Source organism: Pinus tabuliformis, chromosome J (genome assembly GCF_031772625.1).
Source record: "Pinus tabuliformis cultivar Carrire ecotype Pingquan chromosome J, CPIR1, whole genome shotgun sequence".
In the NCBI taxonomy this organism is placed as follows: Eukaryota; Viridiplantae; Streptophyta; class Pinopsida; order Pinales; family Pinaceae; genus Pinus; species Pinus tabuliformis.
The window spans coordinates 1,110,385,985-1,110,394,926 of NC_142295.1; the positions used below are offsets into that span (position 1 = coordinate 1,110,385,985).

Sequence of the window (8,942 nt, forward strand, 5' to 3'; positions counted from 1 at the left end):
CATGCACAAGTGGTATGGGAGTGGGAGGGGAGTTGGGAGGGGAGTTTTTTTCATAGCTAAATGTCTTACGGGATAATGATATTTCATAATACTTAGCAATGATAAAAAATCAATATTTTCAATAAATAAAATAGTTTAATTTTCACTTTCAGTCTATATTAATTTACACGAAAAGATTCAAAGTTAAAAAAAAATGCATTTGAGTATAAGAAAGATATTTAATTTCTTTACTACTTAATATATATTTGTAAATAGCATGTGAAAATAATATTATTAATCCTCCGGGATGTATATTCATGCTATGCTCAATTGACATGAAATATTTAAAAAAAAATATATTAATAAAAGAAATAACTAAAAATAAAATATTTTAATATTCATATTAAATAAGATAATTTTATATCAATTTTGTGTAGAGAAAATTAAAATAATTAAAAAATTTCTTGTATGTTGAATTTCCATTTTCAATAAAATGTATATTTTATTCTATTTTTAATATGAAATTGATATATAACATTTAAAAAATATTATTAACCCAAAATTTTTTGATGAGAATTCTAAATCAAATATTTCAATATACAGATTAAGTAAATGAATTTAACTATCATAAATATAAAAAGTAGAGAATTTTTTTTCATTTATAAATAAGATGTTTTCTAATTAAAGATATAATATAAATTTACAAATTTTTAATATGGTAGATACATCTAACTTTTTAATATACATCAATAACTTTATGGATATATATTTTTTACTTTAAATATAAGGAATCAAGTATTAATAAATCAAGTATTAATATATGTCAACCATGTATTAAGTGAAAATAAAAAACATGATATAGTTAAAATATTTTTTTTTTATATTGCTCAAAATAATCATAAATAAATTTATTAAAAATTAACATGAATGGAAATAAAACATGTTTTGAGTTACCCGGTTACAAAATTTCAATGACTCATCTCCCGAGTACATGTAGCCATGGTAAGCATTCGGAACTATATCTCAGGAAATATTTTGTTTTCTTACAGATATTTTCTCCCAAATATTTTGTTTTTTGCCAGATATTTTGTCTTTTACAGATATTTGGTCCCATGATTCGGCCGTCCGCCACATCTGCTTTTTCCACCTAATTATGACAGAGCGATTAATCACGAAGCAAGTCCATTGCAGACTCTACGAGGGATGAAATAGGTAAACGATGCCTACTCAATCCCACACTGCCGGAGAATGTACTGTAACGCTCCAACTCCGATGTCGTCTCCATCACCGCCTCCAGAGCCGTCTCCAATTCCGATCTCATTTCCATGTTCAAACTGCTTATTATTGCAACCCTGTCCATCTCCATGACACCGATCAGAAGCTCGATGCTAAATCTTCTAATACTCGGAAACTCCTTTGACGGACGCGGGTGCCTCCCGAAAACCTTTACAAGTTCCAAAATCAGCGATCTCCTTGTTATACCGCCGGATTCTTCGAACAGACGATCGGAATCCGATTTGGTTATGAACTTGAAGATCTGAGCAGCAAGTCCTATTGCTGCTTCCTGATGCTCACCTCGTTTCTCCATCACAAACTTCAAGACCTGAAAAAAAAACATGACAATAAATTAATCCATCCGATGAAACAGTTGTGAGATCGAACCCCAGTGCAGAGTTGTAATTTCAAAAAGAAATGCTATTAATTGAATACATTCTTCTACCTTCGCTGCCGTTGCAGTGATTTTCCTCAATTCAACGTAATCTGCCTCTGAATATGCGCACAGATTCCTAAGAATTCTCGCAGCATGAAAACCCCGGATTGGGTCGTCCAGCACAGAGATGAGGCTCGGGATCAAATTCGGGCGATTTTTCCGCAGCTTAAGGCTCATCATTCTTCTGCAGTTTTGTTTATTCTCCAGTGAAAGCAGAGCCAGGGCTTCTCCTGCCTTCCTCACCAGCTCCCTCGTTTCATCGTCGTCCGGTCCTCTTGTAATATTAATCATCTCCATCTGAAACGCAGAGAAGAGACAACGCAAGACACCACCAGTGCCGCCGATGCTCTCTCGGCCCTCTTCTTCGAGAGCCAGACTCGTCAATGTGTCGATGGCCAGGATTTGCAGACCATGCGTCGTTACTTCTCTGTAATGAAGAACTTCTCTTAGATTACTTATGGCGAAGACTATTTCCGAGATGCCTCTCCTTAAGGCCTTTCCTGTAGAGCCTGTACTGCTTGCCAGCATTCTCATGAGCTCCAGAGCGAGCTCTGCGGTCTTGATTTGGGATTCGGGCGCTTTGGTATTTAGTTCTGTGAGTCCTATGATTTTGGGAAGCAGCCCTCTGCTGTTTCCGATTTTAGAACAGTTTTCGTGCTCGATGGCCAAGCTTTTCAGTATCCGCAGTCCCAGCATACTGAAAACCGTGTAATTGTATGCATCCCCGTACAGCCTCGAATGGATTTCAATCTGTTTGCTATCGTAAAGCAAAGACGCTATAGATTCCATGGACCCAGCGATGGCCGTGACCCGAGCGCGATTCTTGTCTTTCTTAACCAATTTGGAGATGATCTCTGCAGCCGCCCTTCGAATCTCCTGCTCCTGATGGTTCTTCCAATTCAGCATCTCGATTAGTCTCTCCACCACATCTCGCATGCTTATGATCGCCCTCAAAGTGTCCTCGGCAAACTCATATTTATTCACAAGCGCCGACAGAACTCGAGCCCCCGTCAGCTGTCGATCATTTATACCACCGGACTGCAGCAGCTCCATGCTGTATGACACAAATTCCATCTTCAAACCATCGAAAACGCTTCCATTGACGCACTGCGAATATGTATCATAGAAAAATCGTCGAACGGTGGGGAGCTCTGAATCACTGAAGCCATATTCTGTGTTCACCTGTAACAGCAACTTTCGTACAATGATTGTCCATTGCCAGTAGGCCTTCTCTAGCAGGAACAGAAGCGCTTCGGCTAGGGACATGCCATAGAAAATAATGAGAGACGCTTCCCGATTCTTGGTGTCGCTACCTGAATCTCCGCCGAAGTCTCGCCTGGCTAGCCGAGAGAGGGACAAGGCAACGCATGTCAAAGCCGACACCAATTGCAGCCAGAAAAGTATCTGACTGGCATTTCTGGATATGGAGAGCCACCCGGTATAAGGCACCAATTGAATCTTAGACGAGGACCAAGTTCTCTTCAATAAATCGGGATTCTCGACAGCAGAATTTACTTCCCGGACGTTGAGCTCCCGGTTCTGGTTTTTCTTGTGTTTAAAGCACCCGCAGATTCGTCTTAAGATAAAGTTTTTCCCATTAATATAGAACCTGCCACTCAGCCGTTTGGCGTCGTTTCTGAGCGGGCCCGCAGATATTAGAGTTGTCTCATGTTGCCATTCCAGCTCGTGGCTTCGGCTGAAGATGCGAGCGCCTTCTGTCAACAATATTATGCTCACGAACCAGAAGTCTACCTTTTTTAAGGTTACTGCGAAGCCTCCGAGGAGGACGACGGTGGCCCAAACGAAGGCCAAGGTTCCAAGCCCGCTGGCGGCCTTCTCCAAAATTGCAAGCCTGAGGGCAAACAGAGTAATTTTCTTCTCGGGAGCTGTGACCTTATCACTGCGACTCCGGGACTCTCGAGCTTCAATTGTCTCACTGTGTGGTTCGAATGGAGAGACCGATTTGCGACCTTTACGCGCGGGCAGTGGTGTAGGCGATATATCTAGTCGGACGCTCGGCGATTCTGCTTCGCCGTTCCTGTCTGTAACAAGACCAGCATGTCTAACCGGTGATTTCATTGGGCAAGATAGCAGTTGGTCCTTTATTGAGCAATCGAAAATGTCTGCAAAATCTCGTTTAAGCAAACTGAAATTATGCTAATCTATTCTGTCCACCCGCCACAATTGATATATAATGAATCATCAATATAGAACATTTCCGGTGTGTTCTTGTGTGACACGGCACTCTATGACCTTCAGAGTATTCTAAACATTCAACGATTTCGACTCCGCTGAATTTTTTTTTTCTTTTTAATATTTTTTTGACCAATTCTTTGAATGCGTGGAACTGTAAATCTAATTACTGACGATAGAAAACGTGCACCGATTTTGAATTTTGAAGCGTTAAACCTAATGAAAATACAGGAACATTGCAATTGCGTTAAACTCAGTAGGTCGATGTATGTCACAAGTGGGCTCAAGTAGGTATACAACCTGGTTGGTGTCCGTATAAGGATGCCGAGGATGGAGGGAAACCTTTGTGTTTCGGTCAACGAAATTTTGACAGAAATTTAAAATCAATCACTCTCTCAGTTTCGTCTAAGGCTGAATGAAATGCACGAGAAGATTCAATTCTCAGTCGCCAATCAGATAAATACAAAAGCAGATAAATATAATATTAAATACGGTGCTCAGGTTTCCACGTTGCTTCAGTATCTGTCCAAGTCAGCGCTATATCAATACCGCCGTAGCACGCAATAGACCAGCAGGAACGAGCGACTCTTACCGTGGCCGCCTTCTGGAACCGGCCGCGGTAAGAATCGCTGGTTCCGTGCTCACGCAATAGACCAGCAGGAACGAGCGACTCTTACCGCGGCCGCCTTCTGGAAGGCGGCCGCGGTAAGAGTCGCTCGTTCCCGCTGGTCTATTGCGTGCTACGGCGGTATTGATATAGCGCTGACTTGGACAGATACTGAAGCAACGTCGAAACCTGAGGCATCCTTATACGGACACCAACCAGGTTGCGTGACTTATTTGTTCGTTGAATTTCAAGATATTCTCAAAATCTGTATTTAATAATTTAAAAAATGTATATGTATACTGAGCCCACTTGTGACATACATCGACCTACTGAGTTTGATCTTTCTACTTCTACTTTATTGGTTGTAAAGGAAGTCACAATTTCAATTGAAAACTTCTGTTCCATCAACCACATCTACTATTTTGACCAGGTCAATTAGAGGGTAAAGCATGACATGGTATGTACTACCAGGCCAATTAGAGAGTAAAGCAGGACATGGTATGTACTACTTTGACATCTCCAATTATAAAATTTACTAAGATTATGACATTTTCTATTTGTCCACTTTATATAAAAGACTTATCCTCCTCATATCTCTGTCCACTTTATATTGATGGGTGGCTGAGATAAAGACTTATCCTCCTCATATCTCTGATCATACAATTCTAAGCTATCATATCTATTCTCTTTGTTTTTATTTATAGAAGCCTCTTTGCTTTTGAATAAACAAAATTAAAATTCATATTACGTAAGATTTGGTGTATTTGACTTTACGATTTCATATAAGAAAATCAAAGGGTGTAATAATGACTATCCCAATTCATACAAAATTAAAATAAATTGATGAAGACTATTCGAGGGGATTGCATTCCTATAGGGATCCTAGATACTCTGTCTTAATATAAAATCTTAATATTTTCCTACAAATGAATCTCAATTTCAATGTGAATAATAATTTAAAATAAAATAATGATAGAATATGGCAAGACAGTTAAAAAGTTGCAATCCAAATGGTATCATGAAAGTGGTTATGGATAGTAATCCATCTCGAACATTCGAAAATAGTATCAAAAATATTGGTCAAACCAAATATTTGAGAAGTCCCCAACACAATCAAAGAATGTCACATGGATAATGCCTCAATTTGGATGTAACATCTTTAATGCTAGAAAAGTGTTATGCAGTTATGTGTTGAGTATTTGTATGGAGATGTTATCTAATTTTGGTGGAGTGCGATAACATTTTTGTTTAAGGAACACATAGTTGTGAAAAAGTGGGTGTGTTTTTTATAAGTTTGACTCTCAAACTTTTCAGGTTTAGGGTGTGGCTAATGAATGAATACATATTATTTTTATAAAAGCATGGACATGCATACGCATGCTTGAAAAATTATTGCATGTAAACGCTTTAAAAAATAATGCATGCACATTTCTCTATCTCTTAAAATAAAAAAACAGATCAGACCCCCACAAAACAATGATAATACCATCAAATAAATTTTTCCAACTCAAAGTGAATATGATGCAGGAGCATTCGTCAAAGCTTATAAGACCCATGAGTCTTATTTCACATTTACTAAAGGGAGTGGGTTCCCTAAATTATTTATTTATTTTCCTAAGTTTATTTTGAGTTTTAAAGAGATTGGAATGTAATTTCATTAATAGGGAATCTCTCGTGACTTGTAGAGATCTTAGGAATGAATGAGTAATCCTAGGAAGAGTGAGGATTTTAGGGATTTAAAATATCTAAATTAGGATTTTGTTTGAAAAAAGAGTGGAGCTGAAGAGATACTTTGTGAGAAAGTGAGAGATTTCTGGATCTGGACTAAATTGGAAATTGTGATAATTAAAGGGAGAGGTTAGAGGTGTGTGTGAGAGGGATATGATGAAGGCCATTTGATTGCATATCAGGCCTATGAATTGTGTAAATTTATGGTGTGATTATAAATTGTGTAAATTTATGGTGTGATTATAAATTAAAATTTGACAGTTTGTCAAGAAAACTTGTATGTGTATTTATATATATTTCCGAATTATTGAAGGATTTGAACGTAAAATTTGGTATCTTTCTACACCTCTTTAATTCATGCGCATGGATGGTCAAACCCCGAATGTTTTTTATTCTCCTTCGAAATAATTGAAGTTACTTGATTTACAAGTTGAAAGCTCAGTTTTCTTTGGTATAATGAGCTTGAAGTATTGGAATACTTTGGGCAATTAATTGTGGAAGACTAAAACCTTTCTGCACCATATTTTTCCTTAGAATTGGTCTGCAAGTCTATTGTTAGCCCTTAATTGTATCAGGTGATCTCTTGAGTTTCGGCATCGATTAACAGTGAATGGAAGTAGATTGTTTGTTGATAAGCACCAAGGAATAAATGTCATAGTCTAAAATCTGGCGGATTGAAGATAATCGACAAAAATTATGTGAATTCGGAGGAGTATTGTGGCCATAGAGTGCAGACTGGTGTCAAGGTAAATCTGGCAGATGAGAAAGAAATTTGGCAGACTGCTAAAATTAGTAGAAATCACAGGGAAGCGGTGATCGTCTAATCAGAGGAGATCGACGCATATCGCATCAGAACATGCAAGCAGATTAACATTTTAAATGGACTCGATGTGGTTATTAAAAAGAGTTTAAGGTTTAAGTGATCGGGCCATCCATTTAATAGGTGATCGGAAGCATATCGCTTCAGAAAGTTCGCACAGGTTAACATTAGAAATGGACGCGATAAGGTTTTATACAACGAGATTAAAATCTCGTTGAGTTTTTGCCATCAAGATTGTTTGTTGGTTGATTGATTGGACGATAATCGCGCATGAACATGTATGTGGGTTAACGGACCTGTTGTGACCCGATATGTAATCAAAGAGGATTAAATTTTATTTGAATTCCAGTCACACAAGTCAAACGATCATTTAATTCCAGCTGTGTTTAAGCATATTGCATGCGAAAGGAGTCACACGACTGTGTGAGTTGAGATACTTTGAAGGATTTCTACGAAGGAAACTTCGGCCACGGGAACAAGATCATTACATAATAGAAAAATTAACCAAGATTTGTGGGCTCATAAACCAGAGGTCCGGGTATGTGAAAAGATGCAACTTTGCTACATCAGAATACGTATGTGTTCGTGGTACAAGTTCAATGCTTCATAGGTTTGCTACATAGAGATAAGTTTCATGTTTTTTTTTAATCAAATTAATTTTTTTAAAGGAATTCTTTTTTATAGTTGCATATTTATTAAACATAATTATGATGGTTGAAACCCTTAATCAAATCAACAAACTAGCCTCATAGTATAAATTAAGAGGCAAATCTCAATTCACAAACACATATTACAAATGATTTAAATTAATTATTGATTCAATTGCTCAAGAATATAAGGGAACCATCATGATTCTTATTAGCCACATCTTTTGACAACATTATTTCCTCTATTAATCGTGTTCATCCTCGGTTGATAAATATCATTGAATATAGAACTAGGATGAGAGAATTTTGCTCCATTGGTATAGTAAAGAGTAAGTTAAAGATTTCACTATCACCAAATAAGTGATTGTGGGGTTATTTATTGACCCAAGAACCAACCAAACCTTTGATTTGAAGAACATACATCTTTCCATGGATTGTTGCACATTCAATCCATGGAAAGGAAATTTGATCAGTTGTTGGTTTATGATTTCTTATAAATATCCTTGTAATAATGGGGATGTGTCATTATATTTCCTTCATAAATTGTGGTTTGAGTTCATAATTGGTCATCGTGTTAATTGTTTTGACATTAGTGAGTTCTAGGGCTTTGGTGTTAGATTTTCTTAGGATCGAACAAATGTTAGGCATAATCCAATGAGACAACACCGGCTCCTAGTCATATGGCCAACCCCCCTTGGCCCCCCCACAATCATTTCAACTTATGGATCACCTTACTAACACTAGCAGTGAGATACAATGTCTGTCACATGGACTAGTGCAACAACAAATCATTTTTTATGACTATCAGGAGTATTCTAAACCCCCAAGTGTAGTACATTTAAGCCACATTGATTGTAGATAGTCGACTCCAATAGGGAGGACAATGTATCTAGTTCGAGTCTAGAAGCACCACATCAATGCTCTCATTGTGGGCATACTTTCCATGACCCATCCTATGCACAATAGATTTACGGGTCGAGTTATTATGATTTTTAATTAATTCTAAATAATTGGTTATAAATTTGATTATACAATTGAAAAATAGTCAATAAACATAACTTTAAAGTACTTATTTCTTACTTTTTCTTTTTGGCATGTATAGATGCTATGAAATGATATGTTGCCATCGAGGTAGAAAGACACTAGTTTTCTTAATCTTGATGCAACCATGGTTGTAACATTTGACATTGCGGTGTGTCACACATATTAGGTATTTAAATGATTTTATTCTTGTCTACTTCAATGATGACTTAGCAA

The 8,942-nt window shown here is 37.3% G+C and overlaps 1 protein-coding gene across 1 annotated transcript; it reads right to left on the minus strand.

The window, feature by feature from the left end:
• Positions 1–1,025: 1,025 nt before the first annotated feature.
• On the minus strand, positions 1,026–3,197 carry LOC149230948 (uncharacterized). Its single transcript, XM_089376171.1, has 2 exons — positions 1,700–3,197; positions 1,026–1,582 (listed from the first exon to the last, which is right to left on the minus strand). Exons 1-2 carry the CDS (start codon positions 2,954–2,956, stop codon positions 1,145–1,147), a joined length of 1,695 nt encoding a protein of 564 aa, XP_089232297.1. The 5' UTR covers positions 2,957–3,197; the 3' UTR covers positions 1,026–1,144.
• Positions 3,198–8,942: the final 5,745 nt, after the last annotated feature.

Coding starts and splice junctions, on each gene's coding strand:
- LOC149230948 (XM_089376171.1), bottom strand. CDS start 2,956: ATGTCCCTAGCCGAAGCGCTTCTGTTCCTGCTAGAGAAGGCCTACTGG. Junction 1,583..1,699: donor TCACTGCAACGGCAGCGAAG/GTAGAAGAATGT, acceptor TTTTTTTTTCAG/GTCTTGAAGTTTGTGATGGA.